The 20,619-nt window shown below is 43.6% G+C and overlaps 2 protein-coding genes across 2 annotated transcripts in view; one reads left to right on the plus strand and one right to left on the minus strand.

The window, feature by feature from the left end:
• MED12L (mediator complex subunit 12L) overlaps positions 1–20,619 on the minus strand; it is a 709,720-nt gene that overhangs the window by 347,181 nt on the left and 341,920 nt on the right. The gene's annotated exons all lie outside the window — the stretch shown is intronic.
• LOC148505846 (P2Y purinoceptor 13-like) lies at positions 10,316–13,277 on the plus strand. Its single transcript, XM_088447704.1, has 2 exons — positions 10,316–10,407; positions 12,104–13,277. Exons 1-2 carry the CDS (start codon positions 10,316–10,318, stop codon positions 13,104–13,106), a joined length of 1,095 nt encoding a protein of 364 aa, XP_088303830.1. The 3' UTR covers positions 13,107–13,277.

The raw sequence follows: 20,619 nt of genomic DNA on the forward strand, positions 1-20,619 counted from the left end.
CGTGCATAATTAAACACCTGCGATGGCATACTCAGCCAGAGGTCTAGATGGCGACAGGAAGTTTTGTAGTTTGTGGGTCAGGGTCAGCTCAACCACAACTGTGCGTATGGCTCCGATGTTACAGATGTTTTCTCTGCCTTGCAGATGTATGTAATGGGAAGTAATGTATGTAATGGGTGGCTTTATACAGTGGTGGGCATCTTGGTATAGTGCTGTGATTGCACTGCGTTCACATTCATTTGCATATTTTCGCAGTGAGTGGGTGCAGGCTTACGATCCGTGCTGAATCAGGCCCTAAAACCCTTAGGGATACCAGTGAATGGAGAACAGATATTGGAAAATATATTAGTGGACAGTCCTGTTTGTGGGACCCTCTCTCATTTTCCTGCTTATTGGCTCACTGAGAATGCGATTAGAATATTATACTCTCTAATACGTAACTAATTGTACAGAATTTGAAAGTTTTCAAAACACAAAGGTCCATTGTGAAGTCTTCATTCTAGCACCCTGCACCTGTCACAACCCGTGCAGTACCTCTTTCCTGCCTGGGGTGTACCTCTCTGCTCTGGTGCTTCTAGCACACTCATCTGTATATCAGTAGTTTGTGGCATCAGCTAAGTGTGTGCTAGAAGAGAGTGACACCAGGTGCAGGGTGCTTGAATGAAGACTACATTGTGTCTGAATTGTAACTGCTATAAAATGAGTTTGTGATCAAATAATCTAATGTAGATGCCACCACTGTGGTTCTTGATCAGTCTCTGAAAGTTGGGGATGAATTCTGAAATAGTTAAGAGGCTGCTTATAGAGTATCCTGTAGTCAAACAAACTGATGATGTGGGAAGGGAAAGGATAGTGAAGATAAATAAGGCATTTGTTAGTGGAAGGAGCTGGGTCCAGCGCAGGGGTGAAACACAGCATAGTTGTGTTTCATATAGAACTTTTGGGAGGGCATTAGGAAGATTGGAGGCGAGGGAGGCCAAGCTATGTTGGTTTAATGTCCCAAGAAGCAAGATGCACTATGCCTTGGAGCGTGATAAAGCCCCAACCAATCAGCTCCTGTCATTTTACACAGCCTGTAAACTGACAGTTAGTAGCTGATTGGTTGGTACTTTATCACTCTCCTCTTTATTATTACCAGTTATTTATATAGAGCACACATATTACGCAGTGCTGTACAGAGAATATTTGGCCATTCCCATCAGTCCCTGCCCAGGACTGTCAGGAGGGTGGATAGACACGTTCTGGCCCCACGCATCTTCAGGGCAGGTAGTTGCTGCACCCACACACAATTAATTGTAAAGAGCAACAATATATGCTAGGACTATATAAGTAACTGTTACCACTATAGCATGGGTCCCCGAGAGCAGAGAGACGTCAAGTGCGATATCTTACATAGATGTGATATTTTTGTCAAAATAATGTAGTAGGCAGAGACCCAACTACCATTAGTTCAGTAGGGGCAGCAGATACAGCGCATGAACAAGAGGAAGGACTGGCAATACTAGTATCTCTCCTCCTTTCACAAAGTGAGTGCGTTGGGCCCTGGAGGCTAAAATGGTATTACTAGGCCCCTACCTATATTTTGATATGCAGCCTGGTGATACACTGTTCTACCCCTGGCAGTAAGATTGTGGTGCTAACGCATTTCTGTATGAAACAGAGTTGATACAACTTGTTATTTTCTTTTCTACAACAAGCAGTGCAGAAATCATGATGGATATGCTATCAGTTTATACAACTTTGTTCCACTCTCCAGGATTATCAAGAGCTCCGACGTGCACAGAGATGAAGTGGGAGCATGGCCCAACCTTGGGGAACTGTTGGGCTCTCTGTGAGGAAAATATAACCTATGAGGGGGCGTGGCTGTGGTGTCTTGTGGGGTGAGGTCATGCTTCCCAGGCAAGCCAGGGCCACCAGAAAGGCACAGATCTGGGTACATTGGTCCGGCCTCCTCTCAGTGCTCCTGCCATCCATTCTAAGAGATCATCATAGAATCTTCCAGTCGCATTACCTAGATACATTTGGCTAGGTGTTTTATGAGCAGATACCATTGTTTCTATTTATTTTTATTCCTCTAGAATATGTTGCTACAAAGCTGCTCATACATAGCTCTGGGAATGGGATTGAAATGCCAGCTGCTTTTTAAGTACCCTAACCTCCCGTCTGTCCGTCCCCCCCTAAACCTCCCTCCCCGATGCTGTATTCAGTGCACAGAGCACAGCAGAGGAAGCTACAAAAAGTTGCAAGCGAACATACAATATACAAGACACTTTCTGGAAGTTAAAGTGGAAAATCCCTTTAAACCTACAGCTTATTTGAGAAGTTAGAGGACTGTGCAACTGTATGAAACTACGTTCTATATGAATAATTAAATGACAGCAATATGAGGCTATGAATGCATTAAATATTACAGACTATGATCTGATCTGACAGAGAGATTGACATAGAAATACAGTGTGTCTGCTAAGTGCAAAGCTCTTATACTGTACATCTCCTGCTAGTTGTGGCTTTTCTACAGACCTTGGACTCGCACTATATCTTCTGTATGAGGCAACAAGTCACTTAAATACACGCACATATATAGACACATTTTTCCTATTCAGAATAAGTGCCCAAAAACCGCTAATAATCCATTATCGTAAAGGAAATGTTTAAAGCCACAGAGCTCCTCATTATTCACTTCCAGGCAAAATTTAAGTGAGTTATTTTAATAATGTATAGAAATGGTACACAGAAGTACAATCGTACACAGAAGTAATGAATGAAATGGGGAAACAAGGAAGCTGTGAAACAGAGAAGTGTAACAGTGGAGTAATATGTACTGTAAGACTACAGTCTGTGTAGAGGTGCGGCACACTTACGACTGTCCAACATTATAAAAAGATACTAATCAGAAGGTATGTGTATTCATGTATACATGTAATCTCGTCACAATAGCTAATAGCATTATTAACAACATACAATTATATTGTAAATGTTTTAAATCACCTAATCACTGTGCCAGTCCCTGTCATGTGTCCATCTGGATTCTAAATGTTGTACATGTAATAGCGTACACACACACACACACATACATACTGTATACACACACTGTCGGACTATCAGCTGTGTAAGATGGAAACTGAAATGTTCTATTTACAATACGCATGCTATATCTATCTACTTCATAGATAGTTTTCATATTCTCTTTTTTCTAAAACACAATTAAAGGTTATGGATTCTGAAGCACAGTCCCATCCCTGGATAGTAATAAATAGTATCCTAGACAACTGTAAGATGTTCTCTACTCTTCATTAACAGATTATGCTAACTTGACACTGAAAATGTAATGTGAAATAATCAAATACCCTTTAATAACACCATGGGCTCTATTTATCACAATCCGCATCTAAGATGGGTTGTGATAATAATACCCAAATTCGCATTGCATATAGGGATAGAGCTTGCGATAAAGTTCTGTCCATGTGAATCCACTTCACACACTTCTCACTGTATTTTACGCAAAAAATACAGTGGGGTCTATTTACTAAGGAGTTAGGAGACAAAGTGAAAAGTGATAAGGTGCCAGCCAATCAGCTCACAACTGTCATTTTTCAAACAGCCTGTGAGATGGCAGTTAGGAGCTGATTGGCTGGCACCTTATCACTTTTCACTCTGTCTCTTAACACCGCTTAGTAAATAGACCCCACAGGGAAAAGGCGCCCGCGCAAGTACTGCTGGATCACCAACCAGCACCCCCGCCAGCGCGAAAGATTGCGAAAGCGACACCTATGTGCGTGGCATTAAAGTGGACGTGTACTGCTACATCTGAGAGGTGCGTCATAAAATTTACTTACTGTACATCCAAATGTAGACGAGCCCTAAAGCATTTAGGGGTCTATTTACTAAGCAGTGTTAGGAGAAAGAGTGAAAAGTGATAAGAAAATGATAAGGTGCCAGCCAATCAGCTCCCAACTGTCATCTCACAGGCTGTGTTTGAAAAATGAAAGTTGGGAGCTGATTGGCTGGCACCATATCACTTTCTTATCACTTTTCACTCTGTCTCCTAACACTGCTTAGTAAATAGACCCGATAGTAAGTTCTACATGTTGATGAACATACACTGATACTTTTCAGCATTTGCTCATGTATTTTTTTTTAAAGTGGTTCCATATAAGTGGCCACGAGAAATCTTATATTAAAATGCATGTAGCCAAGGGCATAGCTAGAAGTCTATGGGCCCCATAGCAAAATTTTGAAGGGGCCCCCGATAGCTTCTACAGACAACTCTCTCGCCAGAGCTCCACCGGAGTGGGCATTCCTGGGGCTGCCCAGGGGGCGTGCTCATTAGCTCATTCTTTATAAAAGAACAGGAAGTGCCATGTTCTACAGATAAAACATGCATAGGTATAAAATGTGCATGGATTTTGTGCTGAACAGAAATTAATGATAGCCGTCTCCTAATTTACAATTAAGATTTGTATAAAGTTTTGGCCTCTAATGACACATTTCCCCTTTAGCACTCGCTAAAGATTTATGGCCTATGGGCCTGATTCAGATATGGATGGAATTGCTGAGCCGCACACAAGCAGCTTTGCAATTCCGTCCATCTTAATGCAAATATAGAAGGAGGAGTCAGACACCCCCTTGCTGCATGTGCGAGCACCATCACAACCATCACGACCGATGGTTGCTCCTTTGGTCAGGCTGCAGGAGCTGAAGCTTCCCGCAGCCTGACTGGGTGCTGGTGACTTACGAGGCCAGGAATCTGCGTCTGACGATGCAGACCCTGCCTCGACCCTCCCAGAAAATGGGGGCGATATGACCCATTTCGGGGAATGGTGGCCAGCCAAGCTGTGGCTTGGCGGGGGTCTGTGAGCGTAATCGCAGGACTCATTCTGCACATGCGCAAAACAGGTCCTGCGCAGACACAGACCCCTAACCGTCAGAGATGTACATTCATCATCGGATGTATGTACATCTCTGAATCAGGCCCATTGTTTTGTATTTAGAGGTAAGCTTAGCTTTGACGAGGGGGCTGTGATGAGAGGGGCTGTGAGGGGCTGTGATGAGGGGGTTGTGATGAGGGGTGCTGTGAGGGGCTATGATGAGGGGGATAAGGGTCTGGCATAAGAGGGACTGTGATTAGGGATGTTGTAACGAGCTGTGATGAGAGGGGTGAGGGGTGCTGTGATGAGTGGTGATGTGAAGGGCTGTGATGAGGGGGCTGTGTGAAGGAGTGCTGTGTCTGGGGCTGTGATGAGAGGGCTGTGATGAGGGGTGCTGTGAGGGGCTGTGATGAGGGGGCTGTGATGAGGGGTGCTGTGAGGGCTGTGATAGGGGTGCTATGATGAGGGGTGCTGTAAGGGGCTGTGATGAGGGGGCTGTGAGGGGCTGTGATGAGAGGGGCTGTGATGGGTGCTGTGAGTTGCTGTGATGAGGGTGCTGGGATGAGCGGTGCTGTGATGAGGGGGCTGTGATGAGAGGAGCTGTGATGAGGGGTGCGGTGAGTGGCTGTGATGAGGGTGCTGGGATGAGGGGTGCTGTGAGGGGCTGTGATGAAGGGTGCTGTGAGGGGCGTAATGATGGTTGCTGTGAGGTGCTCTGAAGAGGGGTGCTGTGAGTTGCTGTGATGAGGGTGCTGGGATGAGGGGTGCTGTGATGAGAGGGGCTGTGATGAGGGGTGCGGTGAGTGGCTGTGATGAGGGTGCTGGGATGAGGGGTGCTGTGAGGGGCTGTGATGAGGGATGCTGTGAGGGGCTGTTATAAGGGTGCTGTGATGAGAGTTGCTATGAGAGGCTGTGATGGAGGTGCTGTAAGGGGCTGTGATGAGTGGTGCTGGGCTGTGAGTGCTCCATGAGGGGAAATGAGTAGTTCATTTACCAGCGGCCGGAATGCCAGCAATTGTAATCCCGACGTCAGAAGCTCGACCCGGGACTAAAGATAGGCGTAAAATCCTGACACCTATCTTTAGCCCAACGCCGAAACCCTGAGAGCCGGCATCCCAAACGAAAGTAAGTGGGGCCCTGTACAGTGTTAGGCACAGGGGGGGGTTAGGCACCCCTGGGGGAGGTTAGGGTTAGACACCACCGGGGGGAGGTTAGGGTTAGGCACCACTAATGGAGGGTTAGGGGGGAGAGGGGTAGGGTTAGGCTACTTACCGCCCCTGTCGGCATCTTCATTGTTCGGGGTCCCGGAGTTGGGATATGATTCTGCGGCTCATTTCATACCCAACCCATATAAATAACTTAAAGTGAAGCCATCATCTATCTATTGTGGAAGCAGCCATTGTGGTGGCTAAATCCATTTTAATGGGAATTCAGGACACTTGTTATTTTAATGTCATTAGTTGCTACAAGGGATGAGCTGTGCTGGAATGAATTGTCCGCTTACTGGAGTTGGTCCCAGCAGTGCTGGACCAGACTATGGTCAGATTCTTGCCTATTTATTTCTCCACATCCACAGCCCACACACTGCCCATTTGTTTACAGTGACATTCAACAGCTAATGGGCAGTGTAGGAGTGGGGGAACCGTCATTCAACAACATGAAACAGTGGTTTGTTAAGCACGTAAAGTGGAAGCTGCGCTGGTAAGTTTTACAGCACAACAACATGCATAAATAAAAAGCATTAAATTAAGTTAAAAATACTTTATGAATGAGTAGTGTCCCTAGTTTCTAGTGAAGCGAAATGCTGAATATTGGTTCAGTCCCTGAAATATCCGCCTTCGCTGTGTATAGATGGCACGCTTTCTTTAATGTTATCACACATTTACTAACACTTAAAAAAAAACAATCAAAAATTGTCTGTTAGTAAATGTATGATTTAGCCCCAGAAACACAACATCTATTTAGATCAATTTGAAATTATTGAAATCGACCTTTAGTACATTTACCCCCTACTGTTAAACCACAAACTGTTAAACTCATCATCCCCACAGTCCTGTATGGTAATGTTGTTCTTCATCAATTTAACAAGCTTCAAAAAGTGTCGCTCTTTGGAGATTATCTCCAATAGCTAATTTCATCTTCAGATTATATTAGCATCTCTTACCCAAAAGAGAGCTATCAGAGTGCAAGAGGGATTTCTAGAGATCCCCCACTCCTTCCAACGCTGTTTTGCAACCATAGGTAGGGAATATTGCTAGGACAGGATATCCTCTTTCTCCTTTGCGATCAGCAGTGAAATATGTTTTACCATCAAGAGCAGCTGTCCAAGTGATGTGCGGTGAGGTCAATGGCCGAGGAGGCACAGATGGAGATGGGTCTGAGTGCTAGGAGCCTGTATCACCCCCTGCTCGCTGTCAGGGGCACCGAGGGGGGGCGATGGTACTAAATACCCGAGCCTGGGCTTGCTGGAGGGGCCCGGTGGCGCACCCCCCTCCCTCTTATTTCACAGCAGCCCAACATACTGCTGTGTGCTGGGCTGCAGTGGGAGACTGCTTGCGGCTGCAGAGTAGCATCCACAAGCAGCCTCCTATGCCTGTGCCGGGGAGCGATCACACTAATCACGCCCCCCTGGCTTTGCGCCAGGCTGATGGACTCACAGCGCTGCAAAAATATATTTTGTCCTTTTTTTTGTTATCCTAAGGGGGCGTGGCCACTCCTCCTGCGATTAAGCCATGCCCCTCCACGGGCTCGGCATGGCTCTCAGTGCCCCTGCTCACTGTAACTCTCCCCTAACTACACTATGTTTCAGTGTCCATTGATTCTCCTACATGCATCACTGTCTTCTCTTGCTGCTGACTTGTCTCTGATCTCTAAACAGTGCAGTGCCGTTCCTGGTCACATGACATATACAAGGTGTCTAACAGTGCTCAAGGCACACCAACCATACTCAGAGGCATGCCTCTATTAGCTCTCTTTCTGTGCAGCTTACTGCCTATGGTGTAGCCCTGTCCCCAGCTCTGCAAGCAGTGTCTGACTATACAGAAGCGAGGCTAAGCTGTTGCTGCTTCATCTCTCGTCTCCCTGCAGTCCCAGGGATCTCCACAAAGCTGGTCAGTGTTAACTATAAAATGATTACAATAAACAAAGAAGATGTTTATAAGTTATAAATATCTTCTTTCTATTATTCTAATCATATTTATATCACATCTCAGGAGTATGACAGGTCCCTGAACTGTCCTGACATGAAAAGAATGGTAAATAGCCACAATACTACATACCTTATTGCCAGAAATACTGTAGAGGTAATAAGAGATATTACTTAGGTAAATTTCCAAAATGGTTAAATAGACCCCCTGTCTTGACTGGCATGAAATTTGCAGATAATTTATGTATAGAGGAAGGGGAATGGGAAATCACACAAGTGGAGTGATGCACAGTGGGGGAGATGTACTAAGCCTGGGAGATAAAGTAAAGAGAGATAAAGTACCAACCAATCAGCTCTAACTGCAATTTTTCAACACAGCCTGTAACATGACAGTTAGGAGCTGATTGGTTGGTACTTTATCTCTCTCCACTTTATCTCTTTCCAAGGCTTAGTACATCTACATATACTTGTTTTCTCTCAGACCATTTTATGAAATTTGCAGCTTTACCTCCTACTTCCATCTAATAATTATGACGTACATGTACAGCGGGATGCAGTCAGCTTCGCGGCCGCCGTTCTAAATGCCATAGCAATTATCCCGGCAAGGGAGTTAAGATAGGCGTAGAAATACTGACGCATAACTTAATCCCGACGCCGGAACACAGACGGACAGATGCCCGAACAAGGTAAGTCCAGAGTGCCTGTCCTCTTAGCAGCGCGGGGGTGGAGGGGGTTAGGGCAGTTAACGGGCTTTGCGTTAGGTCTTTGGGGGAGAGTTAGGGTCAGGCACCACTTTTAGGTTTAGGCACTAAGGGGGGAGGGTTAGGTTTAGGCACGAAGGAGGGGGACTTAGGTTCAGGAACTAACGGGGAGGTTTAGGGTTAGGGTATGGGGTGGGGGGTTAGGCTACCAGAAGGGAGGGTTAGAGTTAGGTGGGGATGGGGGAAGGGTAAGTATACTTTCCTGACCCCTGTCGGGATACCAACTATCGGGATGCCACTGTTGGTATTCTGACAGCCGGCATATCATACCGATTCTTGTACACCATGTAATATCTGATTCCTGTAGCCAATTTAGCTCCTTCAACAATACTTCACATTTACTTGCCTACTTTTGAAAAAGCATTTCAGGGAGACTGTGAAAGCAACACCTATGAGAACAGCGGTAAAGTAGACGTGTGCTGCTACATCTGAGAGGCCTGTCATATAATTGATTTACATCAAAATGTAAATGAGCCCCAAAGGAGTTAGTAAGATCTATATGTTGATGAAAACAAACTGATAGCTTTCAAAGCTTGCTCATGTATTGTGTTTTACATATATGCGGCCAAGAGAAACCTTATATGAAAATACATGTAGCCATAGGGATCATTGGGGAGAAGTACTAAGCCTTGGAGAGCGATAGAGTGGAGAGAGATAAAGTACCAGCCTATCAGCTCCTAACTGCCATGTTACAGACTGTTTGATAAATTACGGTTAGGAGCTGATTGGTTGGTAGTTTATCTCTCTCCACTTTATCACTCTCCAAAGCTTAGTACATCTGCCCCATTGGCCTTATAACCAATGCAGGGAAATGACACTGATGATCCCATTTGAATGTTTGTATCTCTGATTTCTTCCACTTATATAACAGCTACATAATGGGGGTAAGGTGCAATCAGGGAGAGTGTTACTCTTCTGGGAGTCAGGGAGATTGCTGCTATTTCAGGGAGTCTCCCTGACAGTCAGGAAGAGTTGGCAAGTATGCCTTGAATACAACAGCTAACGTTTTACAAATAGAAGATTATAGAACATTAATGTACTACAATCCTAATGGACCTAGCTGTTTCAGCTGGAGCATCATAAAAATAGATAAATGTTCTTTTGAAAATAAAACTGCAAAGAGCAGAGCTTATCTACCAAATATGTATGTTTACACTAGAGTGGATTTTCATTAATGTTTCAGTATTATCCCAGGAGACGTGAAACCTGTTACTAGAATGTGTAGCTTAGTGTATATCCAGTGCTAAAATAATGAATGACTTCCTTTCTCCTAGAACTAATTACTCCAAAATATCTCTGAGGAATGTACAGGAGAGGGAGGATCATTGCAGATTCAGCATCATCACTTGGCACTGCGTACATGTGTAAGGTGACTTATGATATATTTATCAGCCTGCAGGCTTTGGGAATCCTTCCGTAACATGAAGCTGTGAATGACAGAGACTGTAGCCACAACTGTCCTTAGCCTCCCTGCATGGCTTGGAGGAAACAGAGAGTTTGGATATAATGAACTGTACTAAATACTAGTCTCAGGATGGAAGATGTTATTCTGCTTCTCTGACAAGAAACCACAGGAGACAGAAGAGGAGGAGCAGGAAAGTAACTGTTACTTAAGGACAACATATAGGAAAGAACGCTGGTAAGAACAAGATTAATGAGTGTGAGCAATCTCCCTGTGCTACACTGTACCTCTCTATCTTCTATTCTGCTGTACACTTTTTCTTTTACTTCTTGTTGTCCCTTAGCCCTGGGGAGAGCTGAACTTCTACTGTAGTAGGGTTAGAAATTAGAATACATCCAGAGTGTATATATATATATATATATATATATATATATATATAGTCATTGTAAATCAACCTATTTGTTTATGTACTTTGGATGTGCAACAGTGGTTTCCTGCGCACTGAGCAAGTATGTGTGTGGCGAGCTGCTAACACTCGTAGGCTACCCTCCTATAGGTAATTAATATAGTAAAAATGGTAAATTTGTGTAGCGCTCAATAGGTTGAGCACTACACCAATTTACCATTTTTACTATTGTTTATGTACTTTGTAAGGCACTGCGGAACATTTGTGGCACCATATAAATACATTTTGTTATAGTGATAAAGGCACTGGGGAAGTTATTGATGGGGGGTATATATGTCCCAGGTTTTTAGTTTCTGTGTGGTAATCATCACCAGGTAATGAACAGCCTTGATAGCCAGACCACCTGTGAGAGGCTGATGAAAGGTGTGTCAGTATCTCTGGCCACTCACTGCTTGAGGGAAGTAAGCTGGAGGTCTGCTGAGAGACACTGCTCTTGTTTGATGTAAGTGCTGTGCTAAATGCTGTTTTGTTTGTTAATTGGACATTAGGTCCTTCAATTCAGAGAAAGGAAACTAAGATTTAGTATTATTATTATTATTTTTATGCTTTGCTTATTTTATGTTGCCAAAACTAGCTGCAGTTACTTGTACCGAGTAACTGGGCTGGTTTGCTGTTGGTTGGCTGCTGCCTGTGATGCGCTACCATTTACCCCCAGGAAACGGCACCTCTAACCATACTGTATATCCTTTTTGATTTCTTTAAAGAGAAGTTTTAATCATTTTGCAATTAGAGTAACCAGGATCTCCTTGACTTTAAAATTTTCCTTTTAAATTAAAGCATTATGTTGCGCACCCATAGCGATCTGGCCAATCGAAATCAATCAGGAATAAAGCCATTGTGTTGACAGACCAATGTACCGAGGCCCTGATTCAGAGCCGGACGCTCTGACCAGAGCGCTCGCTCTGAATCAGGGCCGTCCCTCTTACTTTTTGGAGCGGCCTCCCGGCCGCTCGCATAGCTGTGGGTGGCCACCCACAGCTATAGCGAGCGGCCAAAATGATAGTCACGATGGTCAAGACCATTGCAACCATCGGGCTTGCGACGAGACCCTTGCGGTAAGGTCTCGTCTGCCGCAAGCCCTGGAGTGCTTTTGGCTCTATCAGAGCCAAAAGCACTCCCACTGACATCACTAGTGGGAACACCTCCGTCTGGGCAGCCATGCCCCCGGCACACCCACCAAAGGGGGCGTGCTGTTAATCACCATCGACAGCATGCCCCCTTTGGTGCGAGACCCATAACGACGGCTTGGCTCGGCCGTCATTATTCGGGTCTCGTGCATGCGCACGACGGAGCTGCCTCCGTCGTGCGCATGCGCACTTGGGCAAAATCAACCCGCTTGTGAGCGCTCAGCGCTCGCGAGTGGGTCTGAATCAGGCCCCGAGTTCCATACTGTATATTGTTGTTGACTAATGACTGTGTACATCCTTATGCGATCAGTCTCTGATTATATTTTGTTATTTTTACAGCTATGAATGCAGAATCATCCAACGCCACCAATGATTCATCTCTCTTTCCTATCCATTGTTCTCGTGATGTCAGAATGGCACAGTTTGTGTTCCCTATCCTATACACCGTGGTATTCTGTCTGGGGATATTCATGAACAGTGTATCTGTCTGGATTTTCTTCCAGGTTCCAAGCAAGAGTGTTTTTATTGTTTATCTTAAAAATACTGTGGCGGCTGACGTTATCATGACTTTGGCGTTGCCTTTCAAGATTCTTACCGATTCTGGGATTGCACCTTGGCAGCTTAAAGTATTTGTTTGCCGTTTTTCAGCAGTAATATTTTATGTAACCATGTACATAAATATAATACTGCTTGGATTTATAGGATTTGACAGATTTCTGAAGATTGTGCGACCCTTTAGAAGGAATAGCATGCATCGTGTGAGCACGGCCAGGGGCATTTCTCTGACAGTGTGGATAGTCATGTTTGCAATATCTCTGCCAAACATGATCCTCACCAGTGAAGAAGCCACACCACTAACTGTTCACAGATGCACCGATCTTAAGACCACGCTGGGGGTCAAGTGGCACGCAGCAGTTACTTACATCAGCCTGGTTATTTTTTGGACTGTTTTAATTTCCTTGACTCTGTTTTATACAGTTATCAGCAAAAAGGTGTATGACTCCTACACAAAATCTCACAGCACACAGACAGCTGCAAGAAAAAACACAAAAGCAAAAGTGTTCATTGTAATCATTGTGTTTTTCCTGTGTTTTGCTCCTTTCCACTTTGTGAGGATGCCGTACACATATAGCCAGACTGGGGTCATACAAGACTGCCATCTCAGTAATAGGTTATTCCTGGCCAAGGAAAGTACCCTATGGATTGCATCCACCAATGTGTTCATGGACCCTCTTATCTATGTACTTCTCTGCAAGCCATTTAGAAAGATGCTGCCTGGTATGAATTCAAATATTTCAAACTTGGAGACACATATTAACAATGAGTCAACAGTATAACCCCAAACCTTCTACCTATTGATAAAATACAAAGGACTATTCATCCTCTTCTCCACGAAAAAAAAACCAACAGACGCCATTTACAAAGCAAAGAGGAAACACCACCACCTGTATGCCTACTACATACAGTGCCAGTAACGGTGCCCAACTCCTCCTCTATATCCATGCCCTGCTCCACAAACCCCTGCATGAAGATATGCTGCACTTTACGCAGACCAAGGCATCTGGCAGGACCATATCTGGGTTTGCACTGCTCAGTAAATGTCTTGTGCTTTGTAAATGACCTCTAACATGTTCAAAGTCATGTACTGCATATTCAGTGATGTAAGTCAACATGAAATGGAAAGTACAAGGTTAAAAACAGGAGTTCTCTTATTTTATTTTACGTCTAATCAAGCATAAATATAATAAAACCTGAGCTCCCGATAATTCTAAGAAGCTGATAGTGCTGCTTGTATTCTGAAATAACAAAAATGTGTATACCCAAGAGCATTTGTTAGTAACTGTGGCTTGGCTAGTTTATACTTAAAGATAATACAATATGTGTGTGTTTAAAGGGAAATAGATATTTAAGTTAATTCTGGAGTCAAAACACTGTCAGTGTGTATATTTTATCAACGATTGTGTCTAATAATATACTGTATAGTTGTCACAGCAGACAGTGAAATATGCTTTTGCCCTTATGTGTCACAGGAGAGTTTCTGTCCTCCTTGAGCTCGTCTTAGGACGCCTGCATTACGGTTTGACACGTGTACTATTTTGCAGATGGATCTTGCAATTTGCGCAAAGCTCTGTGGCTGAGTGTACGCCACTGTAACCAACTATATGCAATTCTGAATCAGCTCAGTCGTACCTCCACTTGTGGCTGTTTGGGTGTAACTGGGGGGGGAAGCTGGGCGTTTGCACATAGGCCAAGTATTCTGAGGGCATGTTGTGGGCGTGTAAGCGGAATTGAGGGCTATGCTGAATTGTGCGGAGGACTATATAATTTCAGACAAATGTCTTGCATCAAATATAGGGCTGGTACAAGTGCGTGCATATAGTGATGACTTCTGGCTCTACAAACAGATGGATAGGTGCATGCAATTATGCATAAGGACAAATATCTGCATTTATTTCATTGCATGCAGTGTGAGTATAATTGCCGCTGAATTGCTTGCAACAATGCATCAGCCCGACAATATTTATAGCTTCTTAAAGATATTTATGGCATTTGTGGAGATGCAGACAGTTCCCATATCTTATGAGGAATGAACAAGATGAGTTATCCTGAAATCTGTCTCCAATTATGTCCCTTAGATTTAGAGCGGATATCCCTTCTTCCTCCCGCAGCTAATTCCGTGTAGTGTAGCTTCTGTGGAATGCAGGATGGAATACAGAAGGGAAGAGTATTGAAGCGGGTGGTGATCAGCTTTAAAGTAGGGATGTGCAGGCTCGGATTAGTTCGGAATTTCCTGCCAAAAATTGGGTCTCAGAAAGAGGCAAAACGTCATCTTTCATGGACAAACATCATCATTCCTGGACAAAAGTCCATGAAAGATGATGTTTGTCCATGAAAGATGATGTTTTGCCTCTTTCTGAGACACGATTTTTGGCGGGAAAAATATGAACTTGGCGGGAAAATTCAAACTAATCCGAGCCTGCACATCCCTACTTTAAAATATGATATCATTCTCAATGTGTTTTGTCAGGAATCAGTTTGAGATACCGGCACTTGGGATCCCAGCTATTAGATCCCAAAAGGGTTAACATACCGACAGTTGTTGGTCGTTATGCTAATCCTCCCCCTCTCCCTACCCTAACTACCCCTCTGGAGTGCCTAACCCTATCCCTCCCCCCTAGTGCCTAACCCTAACCTTAACCTTTCACCCCCCGATGCTTAACCCTAATCCTCCCCCTTAGTGCCTAACCCTAACACTCCTTCTAGTGCCTATCCCTATCCCCTAACCCTAACACCCCAATACTTACCTTCGGTATCCCGGCCGTCGGGATGCTGGCGCCGGGCTTCTGACCGGCATCGGGATTTCGGCACCAGTTATAAGGTGCGTCGACATCCAGACCGCCAGGATGCCGAACGCATACCATTTTGTCCTTATGGGACTTTTCAAAGTGTACCGTGATCAGCTTCGTAAAGCGACCTCTTTTCATCATATTGTATAAAATGGACAAATTGTCTTTCACCTAATAGATGGTGTAAAACATGGCAACATGACTTGGGCAGTATTGAAGGCAACATACTGTATATTAATACTCTGTTATAATAAAACAAACTCTAATACCAAATATACTAGATTAATATACTGTGATTAAATAATTAAACTTAAAATAAAGGGTAAGTAATATAATTAAGAATAAAATGTGTATGATAAATAACTGATGTTTGTGAACCAGTAAAATGATTACTCCCTGAGAGGTGGTGTTTACTAGGACTAATCTATCTCAAAAGCATACTGTACTAGTGTATTTATAAGTAAGGTTCATTATGGACTGGGATCAGTATATCCAGGTACTTTCTAAGCTGAAGTAGATGTGACTTAGAGGGTTTAGAAACCGGTGAGGTACAGTTTATTATAATAATTACTTTGTTTAAAATTAGCTAAAATCAAAGTCTAGGTTGAGGCCTGGTGGTGCTAGGGTTGTTAGGTTAAAAATCCTATAAGCCTTTAACCTTGATATAGCCATTAAATATTTTGCCACTCTCCAGTTCTTAATGTTAACAAACTTTAAACCTATTGGGTTTCTTTCATGCACTGAGAGGAAATGCTTAGAGACACTATATTTTTTTTAATGTTTTGACATGTCAGGATTTCTTCATTTGAGTCTCTTCTTGGTACAGGGTGAAAGGGCACTCCTGCATGTCAGTGTTGCATGTGATGAGCTTAAATTTATTCCCGCGGGTCTTTGAGGTAATAGCACTAATAGGTTTATTCATGATATACAGTATAGTCTGTTTCACTTTGTATAGTATAGTAAAGATTGCTCTCTTGTTTGTTTTAGTCATTTATATCTGGTGGAATGAAGCTGCAGGGGAGGATATTTCTCAGACTCAGTCCCTTTTTGGAAACAATCTTTGGTTGCTTAGAGAGAATCATTTGGAGTTTTTCCTCCATATTATCTATATGCCAATGATTTCTTAATATGATTTATATTTCTTTAATGTTCCTATTGTATTGTGTGATTGATTCAGCTGCTGTGCCTTTTAGTGGCGTGCTCTTTGTATGCAAGTAATTATTTCTTTATATTGTTTTTATTTTGTCCAGAGATTTTCATGCTGTTTTCTTATCGTACTTTCTTGCAGGGATTTCTGTTTACAGTTTTCTCCCTGGATTATGAAAGTGGTGGAAAACTATTATCGCGCTGGTCGGAATTCAATTAGCGGGGATTGCACACGCTGGTGTCCACGAGACCCCGTGCGCGAGTCCCCGCTGTCGGGCTTTACCTCGCACCTCATGTAGGTGCTAGGTAAAATCAGCATGAAGCCGCCCTAATCGGCCTTGCGTGAGAGGCAATAACGCACTGTTTCCGCGCGCGAGAGCCAATTTAACGGTGCAGGGAAAAAGCTATTTTATTGAATAGCTTAACCCCGCGTCGCGGGACTTTCACACCTCAATTACTCGCGGGAGAAGTCCCGCGGGCAATTGGATATGCCCGTATATGTGCAACGTCTCAAGCTTTTGGAACTGACCAATAATCATATTGGATGGCGGCTGCTTGTAGCCAATAACGAGTTATTGCTGTCATCTGAGTTCTGGTGTTGAGGTTATTTTCATGGATGAGGATTTCCAGGTCCAATAATGTGGTCAATTCCAGGTTATATATATTTGTGGTCAAACTAGCAATGCAGCATATGATTTTTCTGAGGAATTTTTTGTTTGTTACAAAGCTTGTACCCATTGCTGGGCCACTTAGGGGATTTAGTTATCTTCTAGACCAGTGGTTCTCAACCTCAGTCATCAAGTTTTTGCAACAGTTGCTTTCGGGATTTCTGTCTATTGAACCAGGTGGGATAATTACTGAGACAGCAAAATAGATGAACTCTCCTGTGCATGATTACAGACATCCACAAAACATGTCCTGTTGATGGTACTTGAGGACTGGAGTTGAGAATAACCATTCTAGACATTCACAATGTCGACAAACAGAAGGGGGACAGTGATATGTCCAGCCGACATGCTGACATGCTAGTAATGCGATATTAAGCATCATTACTTTACAACTTTAAACATGATGCTTTACCATCATGTTTCAAGTTGTAAAGCCAAGACGGTTACTATGCTTTACACAGGGATGTAGTAGTCTCCTTTTTGTCAGAAATAGTTGTGTCGTAATATGTAGTCCATGTGTGCACATCCATTGGTATAGTAGGGATTTGACATTACAAGTAACAAGAATGTACAGTAAGAGTCTTTCCATTGGATCTGCTCCAATGTCAGTATCATATTGGTTGTATCGCGTAATTGTTTTTTTCTGGATTACCACCAGATTTTCTAGAAATAAATCAATAATGGTTTTGAAGAGATTGAATTTATAACAGAAACTATTGCACTGCCTGTTGGGTTCTGGATGCTTTTATGTACTTTGGGCAACTGATAAAGAAACCTGAAGTTCTGGATACACAGTATAGAATGTCAAATTCTTTCTTAGGGGCCTATTCATCAACACTAAAATAACGTTTTTAAGGACATTTTCCTTAAATAACGTTATTTTGGTATTCATGTAGCCACTTAGCACAGGAGATATCACAGATATCTCCTTGCTAAGTTCCCCTGCGTTAATTTCCACACTCCCCATACATTAGTATGGGGATGTGGAAATTGTGGTATTCATCAAATTCCGAAAATTATCAATTTTCGGAATTTGATGCAGTTACTATTCGCCACTGTGAGGTGGCGAATAGCAGGTGAAACTTACCTGTATCCGCATGTGCAGGTCCCCCGACGAGTCTCTCCGGCGCTCTGCTCCGTCCTCAGGCTCCGGAGGCTGGTCGGACATGTGTGCTCCCCAGCAGAGCACAAGAAAGTTTAGACAAAAAAAAAAAAAAGTTTTTTTTTTTTCTCTAATCTGTCATGTGGTCTTCTGGGAAACCACATGACAGACCAGCAGGACGGAGCCGGAGGCTGCTGCGCGGACAGGTAAGTCGGGGGGGGGAGGTGAGCGGAGAGGGGAGGGGGGTGGGGTCGTACACAAACTTAATGCATCTGTAGGCAGTGCTGCGCATGCGCTGGTTTTACAGATGTAACAGTGCATGCGCAGCACTGTTTCCAGATGCGATAAGGTAGTGTAGGCAGGGAAAAGTATCTATTTCCCGAAAAGCTGTCATCGCAAAAATGACAGCTTTTCGGAATAGATACTTATGGAGAGGTGGAATGATGAATTCCACCTATAATTAGCTAGAACTCCATGAGAGTTCTAAAGCTAATTATCTCCAGAGAATTTTTAGGTTTAATGAATAGGCCCCTTAGTCAGAATCCCTAAATTAAGACTTAATTCCAAGTTGTTGAATAGTTATACTTCTAATCTCCTTGTTGGGTCTTTCAAAGTTTCTCATACAGGGGCCTATTCATCATCACTTAATTTATACAAAAGCTGGTGAAAAATAACATTTTCACCTAATTTTGTATAATATAAGTGTCAGCCCCATTCATCAATCATGTAACGCAGGAGATATCACAGATATCTCCTGGTTACACTTCTCCCCCTATAATTTCCACAGTCCCTATACTATATTATGGGGATGTACAAATTATGAAATTCATCAAGTTCCGAAAAAGCATTTTTTTCGGAACTTGACAGTGATGCTATTCGCCACTCTAAGGTGGCGAATAGCATACGATACAGCAGAGGGATCTGAAAAGATCCCTCCCTGCTGTGCTCTCTCACCTGCCTGATGCTCCCTCCTGGCTCTCAGAGCAGTCCTTCTGTGAGCTGGGGCCAGGAGAGGGCACAGCAGCGGCGGCCAGCGGCAGCCATTATCCTACAGGGGCAGCTGGTATGATGGGGGTCGGCTGTCTCCGGCAACAGCTTAGGCGAGTAGGTCCCCCGCACAGCAGCGGCGGCGGGGGCCCTACTCGGTCAGCGGGGGTGCACAGGATCCGGCGGCGGGGGACAAGGATCTAGCAGGTATCAGCAGGGGGGGGAACGCACAGTGTCCGGCGGCCACGGTAGGAAGAGAGTGTATTTGGCAGCTCTCAGCGGTGGAGAGGCTCCGGGCGACACGGGGGTAGCCGGCAGCTTTACAAGACGCCAGCAAGGTTAGTTGAAGGAAGGGGTTAAGTCTCTCTTCGCTGCCTGTCTTCAAGCTGCGCATGCGCAGCTTGAAGACAGGCAGTGAAAATTGAAGAGGGACAAGAGAAAAGTCTCTCACTTCTGAAAAACTGCTTTGCAGAAACAACAGTTTATCGGAAGTGATAGTTTAGGGCAGGAAGCATGATGAATGCCTCCTAAACTGCGTTTGAACTCGCACAGAGTTCAAACCATAATTATCACATGTGATAATTATGTTTTGATGAATAGGCCCCACAGGGGGAGATGTACTAAACTATAGAAAGTGATAAATTGTAAAGTGATAAACTACCAGCCACTCAGCTCCTATCTGTCATCTCTCAGACTGTGTGTGAAAAATGATAGTTAGGAGTTGATTGTTTATCACTTTCCAATTTATCACTTTCTTGAGCTTAGTACATATCCCCCATAGTCTGCAAGTTTCATCCCTTGTCTCTGAGTTTGATAATGGGGCCAGTCTTCTCACACATTTTATCCAGTGCATGTTTTTAATTTATTGTATTGTTGATTTTGGTCTTTGTTACACAAGTAGGTAGGTCTTCTAAATTCTTTCACAATCATTTCTCGATTGTTTGCAGAAAATGGCCTGTTGTGAATCTTGGATAGAAAATTATCTGCAGTTTTAAAACTAAGGGCGGTATTCAATTAGTTTCACACGTGCTGAAAAGTTTTGCCTGCCCGACTTTTCGCCGGCATCACGTGTTTTGGACGCGGAAACTTATCATGTTCGCCGTATTCAATTACAAACCATGCGAAAACGGCAAGTGGCAAAGTCAGAACAGGTGGAAAGTTCTCTCAGAACTGGGGAAATCAGCCTGAACCCCCAAAAAGATGCACTAACATTGGGGATCAATGTAGTTGTGTCTGAATAGCCCTAATAAAACTGTTTGGGGTACTTAAGTTGTTTCAATAGCTTCTTATTAGCGTCTTTGCACAAGTGGTGAAGAATGGCATTCAGCAGTATTTTGGAGGGAAAATAAGTAGTCCTGATAAATTTGGAGTACTTGAAAATGGGTGCTGGCATATTTTATGTCGCTAAAGTGAACTTTTAAAAAATGTGAAAAACCACACTCATACATGCACCTGCAATTCCAAAAACACTTGGCCCCTCCTTACAGCCCCCCAAGAAGTCTATTTTGCTAGTTTTTATACTTGTCCCCCCACTTTTAACTTTTTCGCCCCAAAAATGAAAGTACTCTTTTGGGGTGTTCTTAGGTTTTTTCCCGGGATT

Source organism: Taudactylus pleione, unplaced genomic scaffold (genome assembly GCF_031769625.1).
Source record: "Taudactylus pleione unplaced genomic scaffold, aTauple2 ptg000436l, whole genome shotgun sequence".
In the NCBI taxonomy this organism is placed as follows: Eukaryota; Metazoa; Chordata; class Amphibia; order Anura; family Myobatrachidae; genus Taudactylus; species Taudactylus pleione.